General features: G+C 46.1%; 2 protein-coding genes across 13 annotated transcripts in view; both read right to left on the bottom strand.

The window, feature by feature from the left end:
- Positions 1 to 11,958, bottom strand: part of Stimate (STIM activating enhancer) — a 51,636-nt gene extending 39,678 nt beyond the window's left edge. Inside the window, exon 1 of one of the 2 annotated variants that reach the window (XM_030247992.1) lies at positions 11,643 to 11,958. Coding sequence is in view for 1 of the 2 variants with exons in the window: in NM_028839.4 (NP_083115.3) it covers positions 11,643 to 11,802 (160 nt within the window). In the remaining variant the exon portion in view is untranslated. The remainder of the gene's footprint in view (positions 1 to 11,642) is intronic. The other variant, NM_028839.4, reaches the window with a different exon arrangement.
- Positions 11,959 to 14,811: 2,853 nt separating this feature from the next.
- The window catches only part of Sfmbt1 (Scm-like with four mbt domains 1), a 107,873-nt gene continuing 102,715 nt past the window's right edge, over positions 14,812 to 19,969 (bottom strand). For 8 of the 11 annotated variants that reach the window (XM_011245121.3, XM_030247889.1, XM_006519289.4 and 5 more), the window contains one exon: positions 14,820 to 19,825. In XM_011245121.3, the coding sequence (XP_011243423.1) occupies positions 19,685 to 19,825 (141 nt within the window). In that variant the 3' untranslated portion in view covers positions 14,820 to 19,684. Of the gene's footprint in view, positions 19,826 to 19,969 lie in introns of all 11 variants that reach the window. The other 3 variants (NM_019460.2, NM_001166531.1, NM_001166532.1) reach the window with 1 other exon arrangement.

The following is a 19,969-nucleotide window of genomic DNA, read 5'->3' as shown; positions in this document are numbered from 1 at the left end:
CAAGAGTTTTGTATGTTTTGGCCTACTTTCTGGTTGCTTATAGGAAAAGGATAAGTCACTCTTTCATAAGCAAAAGCATTTATCTTTGCACAGGATCAAGTCAAATCTATCCGCGGTGGAAAGACCACTCTGGTCGGTGACCCAGCCCTATCCTTCTCCACGTTGTCCATCATACCTAGAAAACACTGCTGATGAGCTCAGTGGAAACCCAGTGGGTCGTAGATAACAGGACCAGATGATGCTGAAGATCTACTCACAGAAGACACGGGGCTCTCAGTTAGGAAGCGGCATCCTGTGGTGTGGACACAATGGTCACTGCACACACCAGGCCACGAGGCAGGCCTAGAGCTGGACTAAGAGCCATCGGGTTTGAGTCACAGTCTTGCCAGTAAACATGAACTGTTTGGTACCTCTGTTTTCCCACGTGTGAAGCAGGCTACTATAAATATCATCCTTGAAGGCTCACATATGGAGGAAGGTACTTACAGGCCCCAGGTCCCAGTGAGTCCTCTACACACAGTTACCAGCTCAAACTGGCCACAACGCCTTCACTCTTTACTTGTGATCTTAACTGCCTCACCATTGAGGCTTTGTGAGAACACTGACAATCAGTTCCTGTATTTGTAGTTTTAGAATCTCACTTGGGGCTAGGGCTAGGAGCAGGCGTGTAGCTAAAGGGTGCAGTATCTGGTCAGCACTGACTGGCTCACGGGGTTCAACACTCAGCTCCTAGCACCACCAACACACTAAGTCAAGTCTAAGTTCCATGTTAATTACACAGAGACTTCACAGCCGACAGACTTAGAGGCATCATCAAGTTACTAACGAACCAGTGCTGGTGCCTCGGATTAGGACCAGGGAGACACTAACATCACTTATGTGGCAGCTCTGCCCCAAACATGTAAGGCAGAAGCTATCACAAGCAAAATGCAGCCCTGTTAGCAGGACAGAAGAGTCATGACAGCATCAGGGTGACTCAGAAGTGTAACTATGGGGCTAGGGAGACAGTTCAGTGGGCAAACTGCATGCTGCACAACAAGCACAAGGACTCCAATTCAAGCCCCAGAACTCATGGAAAACCCTAGGCCTGGCAGCATTGTTTGTGGCTCCAGCACGGAGAATCTGAGACAGGGGGATGCCTGGAGCATGTGGGCCAGCCAACCTGGCCTATCAGCAAGCGGTAGGTCCAGTGGAAGATCTTGTCTCAAGGAACAGGGTGACCAGCTCCTGAGGACCATCATCCAAGGCTGACCTTGGGCCTCTACACACACACACTGGAGACAGAGGAAGAGAAACAGGCACAGGACAAAGAAGCGTGCGTGGGGGTGAGGGGAGGAGGCAAGGATGGGCGTAACAGGTACAGGGGCAGCCCCTGCATGTCAGTATCTGCTAACAGGGCAGCTAGCAGGGAAGACTATGCTGGCTACAGCACCTGCAGCTCAGAAAGTGCTGCTAAGAGGTCAAGGCAGAGGTCAAAGCTATAAGCCTGGCCATCCTGACAACCACCAGGACACCATCCTCATGTAGCCTGGGTTCCTACCATAACGCAATGGCAGCTGTGGCTCGTGAAGAGTCCAGCAGTTCCCATGCCACAGAGCAGGGGCTGACGAATGCCTCAGGTGGCGCTCTTCCATTTACCCTCTATGTCCTGATGCTTTATGTCACGCCAGAGCAACAGTCACCTGCTGCTGTCCACGTGGGCCTGGTCCCAGGACCTCCACCTGGTGGATACGGCATTGGCCCCCGTGACAATGAGATTACACTCTAGACAGCCACAGCCGGGTACGGTGGCACCAGCACTTGGGGGGCTGAGGTGAAAGGACTTCCCTGAGTCTGAGTTACACAGCCAGCATCAGGCCAGCCAAGCCTACAGAACAAGAACAAAGATAATAGCTGTACTCCGAGTTCTGTTGCATCCATTCCAGTGACACCATGCCCAGCTGTAGCATTCTTGTTGGCTGCCCCTGAATATTCCCCACTGTTTCTCCAGTGCTTTGGGGTATTAGTTATTTTCTTAAACACATCCTGGGGGAAATCACTCTTAGTTAAACTAATAGACTTTTTTTTTTTTTTTTTGGTTTTCCGAGACAGGGTTTCCTAGAAACTCACTCTGTAGACAAGGCTGACCTCGAACTCAGAAATCTGCCTGCCTCTGCCTCCCAAGTGCTGGGATTAAATGTGTGCACCACCACTGCCTGGCTACTAATAGACATTTAAAACCACCTTTGTTTACTCTAATTTCATGTAACAGAATTAGAATGTTTTTGCACCCAGACCCATGCGTGCTAGCTCTACCATTGAGCCAAATCCCATCTGTAAATCAGAGTTTTTGACAAAATTAACAGTTTTTCAACACTGCGACTGTAGGAACCGGATATATTCTTTTCTCTGGCCCCTCGTGCTGATCCTACTTTGGGGAAGCCGTGAGCCAATAACTTAGACTTGCAGTTTGCTAGCAGCAGAGAGCCACACGTGTGACACGTCTCCCATACTCCTCTCTCTAGATGAACACAACAACGGTGGGCACAAACGACCTTGCTAGCTACAGTAGCTGACAAGTATTTCATCCTGAGTATACTGCTCAATACAAAGACCTCTCGAAGGCTTTGGCTACCTCAACCAGGACATTCACTCTGCAGGATCTATGCAGCAGGACAGACTGCGGCTGCTGGGTTTTAGTTCTCTGAAAACGCAGTTACTGCCTTCTCTCTCTCCATCAGTTGTGATGACACTGAAGTGTCTTCTAGGAAAGTGGAAAAGCCCATGAAGATGAGTTTAAGAGGCCTAGGAAAGCCTGAAGCCTAGAAAAATATTGAAAGGAGGAAGTTATTTAGGGACACAGCTATAAAACAGGTTTTGGGCCCACGTGTGACCTGGCCTGTGCATATAACTGAATGAAGAAATAAAGAAATTGCACAAGAGCTCCTGATACTCATTAATGGGCAAGGATAGGAAAAATAACAACCGTCTGGACCAAGTCTTTACGGGGGCCAATGCCGTATCCATCAGGGTACTGGAGATCTGTACCACACCTTTAAAGAAGTGTCAGAGCTGACAAGAAGACGGGGCGGCAAATCCCCAAAAGCTCCCCTCTTCCTCTCTAGTTCCCTTTCTGTGTGATACCTATTCCCCCTGCAATGGTCATAATGAACTCCCTACTCCTTTCCAAAAGAGCTTGACAGGAAGGAACCTGTGTCTTGCACAAAGTATCATTCAGAACAAAAGTCCCAGAAGCCAAATGGAATGGCAAGGAGACAGCCTACTGATAACTCAGGGTTTCAGAACTCAAGGGAGAAGGCCTGTTCTCCTGGACACTAAGGCCCAGGATTCCAGAATTTGCTGACAAGTAGAACTCTCGTTTGGAGACATTCCAAGGCAAAGGCCAACCCTACCAATGTCTGGGGCCATGCTTACAGGGTGGGCAACAGCAGTTCCCAGAACTTGCACTACCTAGTAAGATTCTCTGTGAGCGCCAGGCAGTGGTGGCGCACGCCTTTAATCCCAGCACTTGGGAAGCAGAGACAGGCAGATTTCTGAGTTCGAGGCCAGCCTGGTCTACAGAGTGAGTGCCAGGACAGTCAAGGCTATACAGAGAAACCCTGTCTAGAAAAACCAAAACAAACAAACAAAAAGATTCTCTGTGAGCACCCCTGGGAGGTGCCCAGAATCAGGGCTAGAATGAGAAACGGAAGGAGACTGCTAGTGTGGTTATGTGCACCTTCAACCCTGGCATTCTCCAGATAGAGGCAAGAGACAGCACAATTGACAAGCTGCAGGTTAACCAGAATTAGAGAAGACCACACCTCAAAACAAAACAAAAAACAAAACCTAGGGCTGAAATGCCTACTTTCCCTAAGCCTATGAAAGCGATGGATAATCAATAAAAGCCAGTTAACAAGGCCCCTCCTCTGGGTTTCGCCTTCCGGAGCGGGATTACGCGGTTCTGCTTATTGACTGTGTGACCCCGAATAAACCTCTCTATAACTCAATTTCCACATCTATAAGGAGGTACAAGTATTTGGGTGGCTGTGAGGATTAAATGTCTTCCAATGCCATATCAGCCTGCATGTCACAATCATCTATGCTAGAGCACAGATGCGACATGCTGAGGCTAGGACAGCCCTTTGTTAAGTTCTGACAGTCCACCGTTCTCATACTTGGGGACGGAGAGGACACTGCTCTGTTACTGTGATCTTAAAGCCGCGTCCTGTGTAAGGCACACACTGAACAGATCCAGTGATTCTCAAACAAGGACAACTGTACTCCCAAAGGACACTTGGCAACGTCTAGAGATATTTGTAATGGCTGTCACGATACAGGGGTTACTACAGTGTCCAGTGGGCACAGGCCAAAGATATTATAAGTGCCTTAGAGTGCAAAGGACAGGTCACCACCACAAAAATTAATATGATTAGAAATGCCAATAGTGCTAATGTAAAAAGGGACAGAAGGATAACATGTTACCAGTGGGATAATCTCAGAGACTGACTGCTTCTGTGCACAGAATAACGTACAGGAGAAAACTCTTAAAATCACTAACAGTCACAGAGCACAAAGCAAATGGCTATGAACTCTGGGTTCAAAATAGGTATCCATAAATCACACAGGGCTCTGGAAATTTCTTTCTCACCAGTTAGCAACTCCTGTAATCTCTTCATTTGCTGTTCAGATACCAGACCTCAGACCTCAGAGAGGAGAACCACCACCTCCTAAGGGCTAAGGAAACATTCACAAATGCAAAATGTAGCTCAACATGCATGAAATAATTTGTAAATCACTTCAGATGTATTTATGTAAATATTCATAAAATACATCTTATAGGTTTCCATCCTCCTATACTTTGCTTATTTGAGACAGTTTTACTATTTAGCCCAGGTTAGCCTGAGGATAAGCTCTTCCTGTCTCAGCTTCCCAAATGTTAGGCCTACGGGTGTGAAATCCTATGGTCAGCTCCACATTCAGGCTCATCTACACTGGGGGGCTCCAGGTCTCATCACAGAGCCCTGACTGGCTTAAGACTCACTGTATAGATGAGGTTGGCTCCAAATTCATGTTTTTAGTGTTATCAATTATCACAAGATAATTTAAAGTGACAGGCAATATGTTTGACAAGAAAAGAAAGAAAACCACACTGAGCAGCATGGTGGTACACCCCTGTCACCTCAGCACTCAAGAAGTCAAGACAGGGAGACTACCACCGTCGGGGCCACATAGTGAGCCCTGTGTCAGAAACCAGAGTTGGGTAGAGGAAAGATGAAGGAAAAAGAAAGAAATCGGACTGCTCAGAACCAAATCTGCACAGAGAGCTGTTGGTGGCTATGAGAGGGACAGACAGGACAGAGAGCTGTTGGTGGCTATGAGAGGGACAGACAGGACAGAGAGCTGTTGGTGGCTGTGAGAGGGACAGAGAGGACAGGCAGGAACGGAAAGAACACAAGAGTACTTAAAAGTTCAAGGGGCTGGGATTCTCTGCATCTATTAACATGAAGGCACAAGATCAAGTTCCTTGCTTACAAAACGACAACAACAAAACCTCCTTGCTTCAGGATTCCTGTGAGCATATCAAGTGCTCAGCACAAGAGCCAGCAGAGGGGGCTCAGGGAGGACAAACTGCAGGAAAGAGGCCAGTCCTAGTGACTCTACAGCCACCTCCCAACAAGAGCCCTGGCAAGATCAAGCCCATGAGGAGGAGGCAGGTTTGTCTCCTGGACGTTGCTTAGCCCTGGAGGACGCCCTGCTCCTGAGGCCCCCTGAGGCCTCCCAGGTAAAGAAAGCACAGGAAAGGGTTGCATAGGACAGGAAAGGGTTGCATAGGACAGGCATGGCATCTCCTAAAACCACAGCTCTGGAACACTCTCATTCAGAATTTACACTGACCTTGCTGGTAGGGGAATAGGTTTGTTTGCCTTTTAATTTTTTTTGTATTATGGACTCTATGAAGAGGGCTAAAGGTCCTTACACTGTTTAATGTAAGGACGGTGTGCAAACAATGAGGGTAGAGAGGCAAGTCCTTAACTCCATTCATAAAACCATGTGTAAGCACTGCTCTTCCCTGGGACTTGTGAACGCACAAAGGAGGAGGATGGCACCATCCCGGACCCCAGACCCACAGAGAGCCAGATGTGTCCCTACCACCGATCCTTGACGACTTCCAATCCCCACAGGCCCAGAACAGAGAAATTACCATTGCCATCTTCCGAGGAAGGCAACTGAGGCTTTGAGAACCACCTACATTGCTCAAGGACAGAAGAGCCTGGATGTGGACTGCATCCACAGCCATGGTCCTGCTATTTCTAACTTCAACACAACTTCATCTTCATGCAAATATTATACTAATTACAAAGGGTTTAAACAGGTCACTAAAGCAGCAGAGGTCTGACAGGCCCCTACAGAGCAACACTTGGCCAGCGCAGCATTTAGTAATTTTTAAAAATGCATTTAATGAGATTATTCTACAATTTGGATCATCCCCTAATTCATAAAACTCCAAATGAATAAACTTTTACTATAAATAAAGCAGCAGAATGCCATGGACAAAAGCTATCAAATAAATGAATATCTAGAAATCCAAGTCTTTTGACCATGAACACCCAGAAGCAGCACGCTAACGTCAGCCACAGCATAGGAGAGAAAAAGGCACGTCCTTCCTTTGCACAGGGAGAGGACAGAGTTTGTGCTGGGTGCTAGGCCCAGAGAGCGCAGCCTTTCCTACCTCACAGTCCAGCTCCCAGAGAGGAAGGAACCTGTAGGTGAATGGTCACTGAGGAGCGGGGCTTTCACTCACTTAAGGCATCACAGTGAGAATGACACTTTTATAAGGGAAAAGTGAGAAAATTTCCCACTCCTACCAAGAAGTAACTGGCCTTTCTCTTTCTATTTCTTGGTTTATGTAGCCCTGGCTATCCTGGAACCCACTATATAGACCAGGCTGTGCTCAAAAGAAATCCGCCTGCCTCTGCCTACCCAGTGCTGGGATTAAAGGTGTGCACCACCACTCAGTCAAGGACTTGCTTTTTCTAAGAGCTACAGCCTCCTGATACTGGTTATATGATTTTAATTGTTCCAAACTGGGGAAATACTGGGGTCAATGACACAACACAGACCCCCAAGGATACACCTAGAGACCTGTAGAATGTGGGCACTTCAGTTACCAGGCAGGACTCTTCCAAAGGCCAATGTCATTAAAAACTCAAAGTGGGGCTGGAGATAGAGCCGAGGGGTAGACACTAGCCTGTCATGGTGAGGCCCAGGTTCAGTTTCAGGACTCCAACAGCAAAGTCCAAACCAAGCACAATGTATGGCCCTCTGCTGAGTCAGTTAAAAACAAAACACTCTAGCTTTAAAATAGATGGCACATGGGAAACTGTGAACACACAGTGAACATCAGATGGTTAGACAGAGGGGTTTTGTTTGTGTGCTTGTTTTCATTTTGGTTTGGTTTTTCCAGACAGGGTTTCTCTGTGTAGCCCTAGTTGTCCTGGAACTCACTCTATAGGTCAAGCTGGCCTCGAACTCAGAAATCCACCATATAGGGTTATCAATCCTCTTAAGTGTCCTTATTCTTAGGAGGAGACTGAAGTGTTGAAACATAAAGCGTGGTAGCAATTCCACCTTCTCTTCAGAAGGCTCAGAAAAAGAAAGTCACATAGAGAAAGCTTGACAAAGTGAAACGAGTTAGCAGGCAGGCGTTCGCTGTTCTGGCATTCTTAAAGACGAAACTATGATGGGACCTAGAGAGGTGACTATGAGAAACAGATCCAGAGAGGTGACCGTGAGAAATACTGTGCCAATGGCGCACACAGGGAGGCCGGGTCTGTGGGAGCGAAAATTCCACACAGCCTTATCCGAGAGTAAGATAGCAACGCTGAACGTAAAGACTTGAAGTTCCTAGCACGTATCCTTCTAACCATTCCTAGTAGAGTTACAAAGTTTGTGATTTTGCTTTGGGTCACAGAAAAAAAGCTACCACTTCTTAACGGCAGTGCCCTGTTGGTAGCATACGGAGCCATTTCTAGTTATTTCTACCAGCTTGCTAGGCCCCTTATCTGCAACATGAAAGCACACAGGCAGATTTACTTAAGCTGTCAAAATGCTTGTTTTGTTAAAAGCCAATTCTGTCCACACTTCAGCTCAGAACCCTGCCTGCGCATGGTGAAGGAAGCTTGAGTTTGCTCTGCACTCAGTCCTGAGAGTAAACTCCCCAAACGCTAACACACACAGGCCAATGCCGACCTTTGGCTGACAGCTGGATGACTCTCCTACACTGGAGTAGTTTGCCAAGCTTCTCAACTGCTCAGCTACGTTCTGCTGCAACTCTAGTCTGAGTGACACGCCATGGACTAGAAACAGGGACACCAAACAAGAAGAGCTGTTTGGCAGGCAGATCATGACAAAGCCTCTGGCTTCAAAGTCTCTATGTAGATGCCCAGAGGCCCAGTCAGTTTCATAACGACTCAGAAAAACTCAAGAGTGGCTAGAAATTTTATTATCTGGCTTGAGTTTGCTGGGCATTCCTTAACAGGGGGCTCCTTAGCTGAAAGCTCTGGGAAGTCCATCTACTTTCTTAATTCACAAAGTGCCCATGAATACACCAGTAGCTGGTGGACTCTAACAGTCTGCACGCTTATAAAGATAGCACGAAGATCAGGATACACACAGAACCTGGCATAGATGTCCTCAGCCCTCTAGTCTGAGTCAATGTGCAACTTCCAGATATAACACAAGGCGTCTACCAGAGTATCAGGGGAAGAGACACTTAGGGGAACCCAAATTCCCCTAGGTGATATGAAGATAATGTCCAAGTTCTTCCTTTAGTACAACGCCCACCCACAAAGGTAGAAAACTCAGCAACACGGGCAAAGTGATTTTATGCATAAGAATAAACAGTAGATCTGTGGATGTAAAGGTAGAAGACCTCAGTCTGTCAGGCACAGAAGTGGGTCTATTATACTACAGCAAGAGCAGGCCCAGCAGGAAAACTGAAGAGTTCCTGTAGTCAGAACTGGGTTGGGACCCAAGAGAGGCACTGACTCGACTGCCTCAGAGGACACGGTACTGCAAAGGGAAAGACCTCAGAGAGTACAGACAACACTGTTGGTTCAAATTGTCCAGAAGAATGTGCCTGAAGACCATAAAGAGAGGACTGCCAGAGGAAAGTGCTTCCCCCCCCCCCACCCCACTTCTTCAGGAACTTCCAGTTGGGCTCTGGCCCAGAAGGCTGGCCCTTGACTCCAGCAGCTCAGCCAGACATATTTGTGACCAGGAAGACAGAGTCTGACAGCGGCCAGATGTACTTCCCCAGCAAAAATCCAGTCCAAAAGTATAAATTGGCCCCTTAAGAATTCCTCCCTCAGTTGGGTGGAGGTGGTGGCGCACTCGGGAGCCAGGGGCAGGTGAATTTCTGAGTTCGAGGCCAGCCTGGTCTATGGAGTGAGTTCCAAGACAGCTAGGGCTACACAGAGAAACCCTGTCTCAAAAAACCAACAAAACAAAACAAAACAAACAAACAAACAAACAAAAAACACAAGAAAACAAAACCCAAACCCCAAAACCAAAAAAGAATTCCTCCCTCCTCCCTCCTCCTGGCTATTCAAAAGGGAAAAGCCCTATAGTTCTGTTTCAACAGGACCAAGAAATCTAAGCCATATGAAAGGTGCTTCCCAAATGGGCTGCAGCCCAGGAGGCCTCCTGATCTAGTACAAAAGTCCTGCCACCTTGGCTTGCTCTACAGGATAGACCCAGTTGTGGCCATCTCATCTCTTGTACATAACACTACCACTCACTGGCCCAGGGCCTTCTGCCATGATCATGAAGCCCTTCCATATCGAGCCTTCCTCTGCACAGGAATGGACTTTCTCACTTAATATATGCTCGCAGGAAGTCCTTAGCAACCCTGGGATGTGTGCATAAACTCACACTGAAGATTCAGTGAGGAAGTGAGTCCCCGAAGACTTGCAGGGCCAGTACCACCACTCTGAACAAATCTACCCTGACAATTCTCATCGGTGAGCAACTCTGTCCTGACATAATGGCATGTCCCTCTCTGAATCACAAGTGAGCCTGGGAGTCACACAAATCAAATCCATGAGAACAGTCAGCTCCACACTACAAAATCCCAGGTTTTGCATAATAAAAATGAAGCCTATAGTTTCTTGAAAAAAGACAGTGGCTGGAGGAGAGAAGAGTGGGAAGGAGCAGAAGCCCATTCATAGTATCCTGAAAACACAGGCACAAAAGAATCTGCACCTGTCAGCAACCGATTCTGGTTAAGTTGTCACAAACTATCATTTTGAGAACAACTACACATTAGTTTCAGCAGAGAAAATGGCAAAGAAGCAGTGGCAAGTTGGGCACTTCTTGTTCAAAACCAAGCAGCCATAAAGAAATAGTGGTCAGAATCAGGGGCTATCCAGGGTCGCTTGAAGCCTGGGCGAGTTTGCCCAAAGAAACCTCTTGTTATAAATAAGCAAGGATAACCCTACTGCATCTGCATTCAGAGCTGCAGCAGGACACCCCCACCCCCAGTGAAGACTACATCCTGCTGGAACTCCCCATTCTGCCCACAGAGCACAGTTGTGAAAACATGTCAGTTTTGGAATTAATGCCTCTATATAATAGCTTAGTTATAACTCCTCTCTAACACATCACAGGGACACTCTCAGGTCTACGTGCCAAGAGAACTCCATCCTTTAGTGTCTGTGTGTGTGTATGTGCCCATCAGAGAAACAGCACAACCTCCCAACCCAAGGGCAAATATGACCCTTCCTCCAACCCCCATTGGGCAACAAGGGCCATCTGTGACTTCCTTCTTTACTATAAAACTCCCCAAGAAGTGCCTCTGAGACTTTCCCGGAGCCTCTAGCCTCCTCCATCAAGTCAACCAGGAGGGTTGTCAGAGTTTCACGAAAAAAGAGGAAATTTAAAAATGTAAATAACAAACGTGGTTTGGAAGAACAGCAAGCGGAAACTTCAGATACAACTTAATTGGGAAAGCTCAGGACAGAGCTGAACAGGTGAAAAGGGAGGCTGGGATGTGGGTACCGCGGCAGTCAGAGAGGATCTTCCCTGAACAATAGAGGGAGTAGGGCTGGGGGTCGCGCAGCAATGTGGGAGCACCGACTGCACTGCCCTAACACTACAGGTGGGTGTGGGTGAGTCTCCCCACACCCAACAGAGAGGGCAAACACTGGGAGTGAAGGTTCAGAGAGGAGCCCAGCATTAGGCTAGCAGACACTTAAGGGTGTGGGGGTCTAAGAGCCAAGGGGAGGAAGGCTACGAGGAGCCCCTGAGAAGAAGCTATGGGGGGGGGGGGGTAATCTCGGTCCATACCGAAAAGTGAGGTAACCTTAATTTGCGACGGCAAAGTGGGAGGGGACCAGATTTAGGCTGACATCAGACAAGAGACAGGTCTAAGGTGGAGGTGGTGAGGGGCAGGGTCACTCCTGGCCAAAAGCTCTCAGCCCAGGGTCCCGGACTCCCTTCTAGTCTCGAATAACCAGCACCGTCTCGCGGGAGAGGGAGGCACCGCAGCCCAAGGGCCCGGTGCCCAGGCCGGAACTCTAAGGGCAGGAGGGTCCCCGGGGTGGGGCTGGGACTGCGGCGGTCGACGTGGGGACGGGGAGGGGCTGGGGTCCCGGACTCACGCATCAATGTGCTGAAGGCCACGACGCCGAGCAGCCCCTGCAGGAAGATGCCGAAACTGTGCATGAGCGCGCCGCTCTCACAGCGGCCCGCCCCGGACGCGACCGTGGAGGCCGGCCCGCTCGGCAATCCGCGGCTCACGTTCCCTCCCGGGCCTTGCATGGCGGCCTGACGGGAGGGCGCGAGGGGCCGCCGGCCTCGCTGCAGCCCGGGTCGCGCTGCCCAGCCGCGACCCCGGACCTGGAGCTGGGTGCCGGTATCTCAGCCCGCGGCCGCCTCCGCGCCGCGCGTAACCCGACGTCCGAGATCGTAGAGCTTGATTGGTTGAGCCAGGCGTGAGGCGGGCTTCGATTCCCTCCGGGGCGGGGCTCTAGCCAGGGCTAGGGGCGGGGCTGGAGGAGAATCTCTGCAGGTAGGTAGAGCAGGTGAGCCAGACTGTGTAAAAGGAATCCCCAGAGCCCTGTGTTCTAGGTCATGAGAGCAGTGTCAGGGACAGTGATGGAGTCTGTTGCTAAATCCCTTTCCCCTCCAAGGCAAATCTATAAATGCCCTGGACAATTTCCTAAGAATACTCCTACATTCTGCCCTCAGATTCGGTTCACTACTTCGGAAGTGGAGTCCAGAACCTGAGGCAACATTATGCTAAGGCACGGTATTGAGTACAATAGTCTCAGCCGTCTGAGGTCTTCTTCCCACGCCAGGGATTGAGTGTTCTACTTTCATGGTCAAAAGCCAGAGGATTCAACTCACTATTCAAAGCTCCAGGGTGAATCCCTGTTCCCAAACATAATTTGTGGGGGTTTTGTTTTGAAACAGGCACTTTCTTAACCCTGCCTGTCCTCAAACTTAAAACAAGGACCTAGAAACAATGATGGCCTTGAACTCCTGATCTTCACACTCACGCACTCTAAGTGAATTATAGGTAGGTCTGTGACACCAGTCTGTCTGGTTTTGCTACTTTGCTTGAGATTGGTCTTGTTGAATTGTCCAGGCTAATCTGAACCTTTGGACAAAAAAAATGATCTTTCCACCTCAGCCTCCGAGGTAGCTAGGACTGCAGTTAAGTGCCACTACACTTGTCCCCCACCCCCACTTTAAATGGTTACTTCAATCCAGCCACTTTTCGCTTTATAAAAAGGGTGAGTTTAAGTGCAAAGTCAACATGCACAAGTCCTTGCTCTGTTCACTTCTGAGATACAACTACAAATAGAACGGATTTTGTTTTGAGACAGCATCTGGAACTCATTATGTAGCCCAGAATCTGCCCGACTTTCTCTAAAGGCATATGCCACCACACCCAGTCTGGTTTCTTTTCTTTCTTTTTTTTTTTTTTTTTACCTCCAAACCACCGGTGTGCACAGACTCCAATTTAAGTTTGTCTTACTACCCAGACCCCTAGACATCTCTGCTGTCTCTCTAGACACCTCTTGCTGGTGCCCTAGAGCTCTGACTTGTCTGCTGCATGTCAATGGGCATGTGCATGGTACAGGTCTAACCTACATCAAGGTATCTTTTTGGAACAATAAATACTAACTTTAAAGACATTTCCTCAAGAAGTTCTAATTATCAAAGAGGACTAAATGCTTTCCAAAGTTTGTTTGTTTTATTTAACAGGGATATAGACTCTGCAATCCATAGGAAATGCAATTCTGCAGCCTTTCTCTTACCGTCTCCTCGCACACCGGTATGGATACTACTCTCTAGCCCTGTGCCATGAGCTGCTGCCTAGGCGGCAAGCCACCTGTCTGCCCATCTCCACTGCACCTTCACCTTCTGTGTGCTCTGCTCCACCAGCACTTTCAGCTGTATGTATGTTGGTTCAGACAGCTAGGTCTCTCCCCTGGTATGAGCTTTCTAAAGGCAGAGCTAGTGTTGATTCACTCTTGGCACAGATTTGGCACACAGCAAATGTAAATTTACCTGAATTTTAACTTATGTATATTTAATTTATTGAAATGTAAATTTATTTAAAGTTTTTTTTATTGAAAAAGATTGTGAAACTAAATGAACGTATAAGGGAAATGTAAAGTCCCATCATTCCCTTTAAGTCCGAGAAGGACCTTACACACTAAGCACTCAGCAGTTACAGCTCATGTTCAGGGAGAGCCAGAGGATCTGTGTGTTAAAGCAAGAGAGGCCGTGGCTGGGCACAGGGAGATTACTAGTTGAAGACACAGAGTTCATGAAAAAACTGCACACACAGCTGACAAAAGAAGTCTGGGAGAAATACCGCTCTGCACACTCAGGTGTGACACTGCTCTGCACACTCAGGTGTGACATCACTCTGTACACTCAGGTGTTGACACCGCTCTGTACACTCAGGTGTGACACTGCTCTGCACACTCAGGTATGATATCACTCTGTACATTCAGGTGTGACACCGCTCTGCACACTCAGGTGTGACACTGCTCTGCACACTCAGGTATGATATCACTCTGTACACTCAGGTGTGACACCGCTCTGCACACTCAGGTGTGACACCGCTCTGCACACTCAGGTGTGACATCACTCTGTAGACTCAGGTATGATATCACTCTGTACACTCAGGTGTGACACCGCTCTGCACACTCAGGTGTGACATCACTCTGTACACTCAGGTGTGACACTGCTCTGCACACTCAGGTGTGACACTGCTCTGCACACTCAGGTATGATATCACTCTGTACACTCAGGTGTGACACTGCTCTGCACACTCAGGTGTGACACCAATCTGCACACACAGATATGACAACTGCTCTGCACTGTCAGGTGTGGATGGTTCTCAGGCCTACAGAGTCTTCAGAATTTGAGAACAGAATTCCCAGGTCTTAGGGAGTAAGAAGGATTCTGCTCACCCCATCTCTTCTTAGTAATTTGAAAAACAACAAAATGAAACAAAACAAAGCCTATCTAAATCCAGAAGGGATAGGCAGGACACCAAGGGGTGGAGGCTGGGATAGCTTCTAGATTTGTATTTAAGTAGGAAGGGCCTCTCTTACTCATTTCAGAAATGATTCTCTGAGGCCCTACTAAGAGTTTGGAAGAATGTACTCCAGCTAAAAGCCTTTCTTACTGTAAAGTTAGCACAAATGAAATTAGATTAATACCTTTCTCATAGCCACTTAAAACTGTCATATAACAAGTTTACTATAAACTTATTTGCTAAAAAGAAAGAAAAGCACGCATATATTCACTCAAAATATTTTTGTTCTGTTTTTAATCCTTAAAAATTATACCATCAAACTTGATGGGAGTTATTTTAATAGGTATTCTTGTGCATATTTCTCCTTAAGAATACTTTGTCTTTAATGCATAAAATTGTAAATTAAGAGGAAAAACAGCAAGCAGGAATGATACAGTGCCGAAAGCATCTCATTTTGTTCCAAACAAGCAACTTGTTTTTTGTTTCTTTTGTTTTTTTTTAAAGGCAAAATACATTAAACAAAGTGCATTACTTCCAAAGAGAGGGTACTGGAGAGAGGGCTAAGGATGGTGCTGGAAGCAGCCTGGAGTCCCATCCTGGCAAGCCCCTGATTGTCTTTAGGGGGAAAAAAGGAGGAAGGTGGGAGGAAAATGTGAGCAGTTAAAACCTCAGAGATTCTCACAAAGGACTAGAGACTGTCTGCTTCTTCTCAGCCTCTGCTAATAATTGTGACTTGAGCTAGACATAGACAGAATGAGCCATCTAGGAACCCTTCTGCCTGAGTTTCCACTTGAGAGCAGTTCCCCTCTCACACAAGTTCCCTCCCTCCCTTTCTTCCTTCCTTGCTTCCCTGTGGCTCCACTCTGCACTTTACTGCTGGTAGTGACAACCGTCTGGTCAATCTGTTGCTTGTCTTTTTTTCACAACACTTCACCATGGTAGGTACCTACCACACCAGACTTGTCAGAAAAAAGCATTATGAGAGTTTTAGACCTGCTTTTTTTTAATCCCCCAACCTCCCCTACAAACCTTCATCCCGGTTTTGCTGGTTCTTAGAAAGTTTTGATTTCTTAAACACAGCGGCAAGAAAATCAGCATGTGCTGCATTGACACCCACTACCTGTGTGCCTAAGGCCGTTCCCAGAGCAAAGTCACCCATGTGGCTGAAGACAAGCAGTAAGGAAAACAACCCCAAAAGAGTGCACCTGGAACCAGATCCATTTGGACTGGACTTTGAGTTTAGAGTTCTTACAACAAAACTCCAGGTCAATAGGTAGCTTATTAGAATAAATTCAAATTCCCCAAGTACATACATTCTCATACAAAGCAATCATCGAAGTTCATGAGTAAAACATTTAAAGTAAATAAAACCAATAGCAGGAAAGTGACTATTATTTCTTGTTTGTACAGGAGGCTCTGTCCTTACAGAGTTTCTGAGCCAGCATCATGGTCATAAGACACAGAACTTACAAAGATCCCAGGACCAAAGACATCCAAATTTATAAAGGGAGCATCTTGTCTGCCCAAGTTCTCTACTTCACTTCATAAGAACACTTGGGAACTCGGGTGGTTTTCCACACACATGGAATATGCCCAGTATGTAAGGCAAGTTCACACTCTGTTATTTCCAGTCTAACGACTCTCCCAGCACTGTTGGCAATCACTCAAACTGGACAAGCTCTGGTGAGAGGTGCCAACTAAGAGTAAGTCCCAGTGACAGTTTTCATGATTTTACAAGTTGTTATACTGCTATTACCTTTCATTTAGACTCCCCCCTCCCCCGATGTTCTGTGTCCCTTGGAAACAATGTTGGGCTGAGAGGAGTGGGATGTTTTCATCCTATTTGCCTTATTCAGGCATCACATCAGTAACTAAAGTGGTTCTAAAGAGCATGTGAAATGTATTCAAGTCTTCAGGAAACTTTGGTCTAATGCCCTTTCCCTCAGTGAAAATACTTTTATTTCTCAAAGAGACATACAAAGGTCAAACTCTAAACTGGTTTTCTATGTCTGCCTCTTTTAAATACAATAATAAACATTTACCAAGATCTTCATTTCCAGAGCTTGGCCAGTACCCTTCCTATACCTGTATTATAAAAACAGGGAGCTGTATAAATTGTTAAAGAAAGGCTAAAGGTGTAATTAAAAGGCTCTATTAATGTATTCCCTGTATTTGAAAAGGATGAAGATGTTTCACAATGGAAATCAGCAGATATGATCAAAATTTCAGAGCCAATCTGTACATAAAGTTGAAGGTTTCCCTAGAAGACCAATATAGCTGTAAAGTCTAGTTTTGGTCAGTTAAGTTTCCAAGTCTGGGAGGACAGTATAGTCCATTCATGTATTTCTAAGTTTGTCAACTCAAGTTAAAGATGGATCATAAAAAATTTGATTGCAGGCAAGCTATGAGGACAGCTGCAGGTGAACTCCACACACTCTCCTCACAGCATACCTTTAAAAAGCTTGAGGCTGGCTGTCTCAGAAACAGACTTCACATACAAATGAGCAACATAAGCCACTTACCCCAACAATGCAAGCTATTATCGAACTTAAACCATCCCAGCATCGGAACTGCTACCCAGCCTAACCCCTGCCTCTTTGATACATGAAATAAAAACAGTTTTTAAAAAGGGCAGGGTCTCATATAACCCAGGCCGGCCTAGAATTCACTGTGAGCCTCGTTTCCACTTCCCAAGCACTGGGATCAAAGGTATATATATCACCACACCCAGTCTGGGATTACAATTTTATACTTTAAAAAAGTCCTCTGCAAAATTCTCATAGAATTATCCTCTTACTGTGAGAAGGGATGGGGAAGATAATTCTTTGATGTGACTGCCAAGTACACTGCATCCCAATAAGAGTGCCAAGAAATATTTAGGGAAGCCCCCTCTTGTCTAACTCACGGCTGGTCTTCCTATAGGAGAAAGCAGAGACTGAAGAGTTATGGCTGCCCCCCCCCCCAGCCCCTCTTGGGCGGGGCGGTCATGTGCTTCCCCTTTCAGGCACGATCCCTGCCAACTCTGACAGTTCTACATTCTGTCATCTGAGTCAAGAAGAAAGTAAGTTACAGCCACTGCTGTCACCTTTCATTTTACTAAGGTAACAATGTAAGATCCTACAGGCATAGGTTTTATGTCCTCACAAGACTCCCTTTGTATCGGTGACTCAACTCCTGCAGTCTCAGGAGATTCTATGAAGAGAGCCACGGCTTGTCAGTCTGCCAATACCGTTTCCTAGTATCACGCCTGCTTCTCTTCATGGCATGAAAGAATCACATGTTTAGAAGATGGATCTCTAAGTAAGCTCAAATAAATGAACCATTACGTAAATGGAGCTTCCTCCCAGATACTCCTGTTGGTCCCTACATGAAGAGCTACTGCTTTCAGACTTCGTTAGATGGTTATCCAATGAAGAAGAGAATTCAGACTACAGACTTTCCCAGTGTCCATAAAAACAGGTGGGGGTTGAGTTGAGAAAAGAAAAAAAAATTCACAATTTAAATTTGTAATAATATTACCTTATATTTGTATACTTGTTCAGAAGTTACTCAGTTTGCAGTTTTAAAACATTTTCAATTCTTGAGGAAAAATGCTTAGGGTATAAATCTGTAGGAATTAGGGTAATCAAAAATAAATAAATAAATAAATAATCAACAAGGAAAACAGCAAAAGAGGCAACTGTGTACACACATCTTTCCTTACTCACAGCTGTGGCAGAGCAAGTGCTGTTCTTCTATAGTAGCTAACAATGCCATTGAAAGTGAAAATTCACCTGGAACTTCATGTCAACTTGAGTTTAATTTAAAAAAAAAAAAAGAAAGAAAAAGAAAAAACTTCAAAAGAATGAGCTACTGAGTGGGAATCTTCAGACTGTAATTACATTCAATTTAAGTTGGTTTAACTGAAGACAGGCATAAATGCGGCTAGACAGAGATATCCAGACTCCTTAACCACCTCTCCCATCCAAGTACCAACCAGGCCCTGCTTAGCTTTCCAGAAGGATAAGATCTGGGACATTTGGGGTAGCTTGTCATAGACTCAACTACCTCTCAGTACTCATAACCGAGGACACTATTAAGGAACTTCATACTTTGTGCCATCCCCAAAGATACATTTCTGTGCTATGTGTCTACCTGGACATACCTAGAAAACCAGAAAAATGGGCTTGACAGTGGGTCCAAAGAACACGTACTGATTTTTCACTGAGAGCAGAAACTCCAGAAATAAAACAGAGGTAGTTAAACAACTCTAACAGAAGAATAAACATAAAATAAAGCCACTTAAATACTTTTCAGAACTAACAGGGAGAGAGTAATTACCCATTGGTCTTTGTAAAGCCACTTAACAATGGTGACCAAAACCGGGTCATGATGGAGGACACAACAGTAGAATTCTTAGGACAAATTGGTTAAGGGACTGATGGTGTAAGTGCCGGCATGATATCTTTAAGAAAGCAGGCAGTGCCTTCTCTAATTTCTGTCATAGTTTTAGCATTCAGCTTAAAAATGGCATCATACAAAAAAATGTCACTCATGGCTGTAAGCGCAGTCATCAACAGAGGTAGTAAACCAAGGAACTCCTAAGAATAGATTTAAAATGGATCAAAGTGTGACTATACATTCAAAACCCTAGAGCCACTTAATTATCCCCAAATGAACTGCTTTAATTTAAAAAAGCTTAAAAACACAACAATGAAGCACTGATGTGCCTTAGGCACAGTCCCAACCAGTGCTGACTTAAAGCTATGTCCTCTCTTTTCAAGAAAGAGAAAGCAGAGAACAGAGTCCAATCTACAGAGGGAAGGAACAGAATGAAAATAACCAAATTGGTGCTGTCCAGCTGTCACCATCATTCTTTGTTTTCAGGTCCCATTAATGGTAATTCAGACTTTTACGGTTTTCTCACAACTTTTTTTAAACTGGAATCTTCTAAACAAAAGTCCATATTTCCACTGTAAGAGAGCCATTTTTGTGCTGTTTTTGCTTTCTCAGTGTGGGTCCTCCTTCCCTGAAAGTGCAAAGATAGCAAGCCACCACTTGCAGGCCGACAGGACAGCCCAGGACTCCTGCAGTCACCTGCAGAGCAGGGCGAAGGGTTTGCTGCACTGTGCTTCAAAGACCCAGCTCAGTCGCTCGTCCTTCTCAGTTGGCAAACTGCTCATAAAAAGCAAACTTGATTCTCTCTATGTGATGGCAAAGCTTGATGGCGGGGCCCAACTTTAAGTCCATGCACTCTTGAACAGTGGGAAGGGTAAGGAGCAAAAGGGCCTGCCCGTCGATTTCCTGTTAAGAATAAAGAACAAAGGCTGTGATATGCACACAATCAGACTCTCCTAGCATCAACCCTTACAACTACAGTTCTGGGACCCCCCTATTACCTTTCCCTTTGAAAAGAACCATAGTCTGCTACCCTGAAAAGCCTTCAGA

This window comes from Mus musculus, chromosome 14 (genome assembly GCF_000001635.26).
Source record: "Mus musculus strain C57BL/6J chromosome 14, GRCm38.p6 C57BL/6J".
Taxonomy (NCBI): domain Eukaryota; kingdom Metazoa; phylum Chordata; class Mammalia; order Rodentia; family Muridae; genus Mus; species Mus musculus.
Note: the sequence above shows the minus strand (reverse complement) of the source record. Positions and strands in the feature narration are given on the sequence as shown.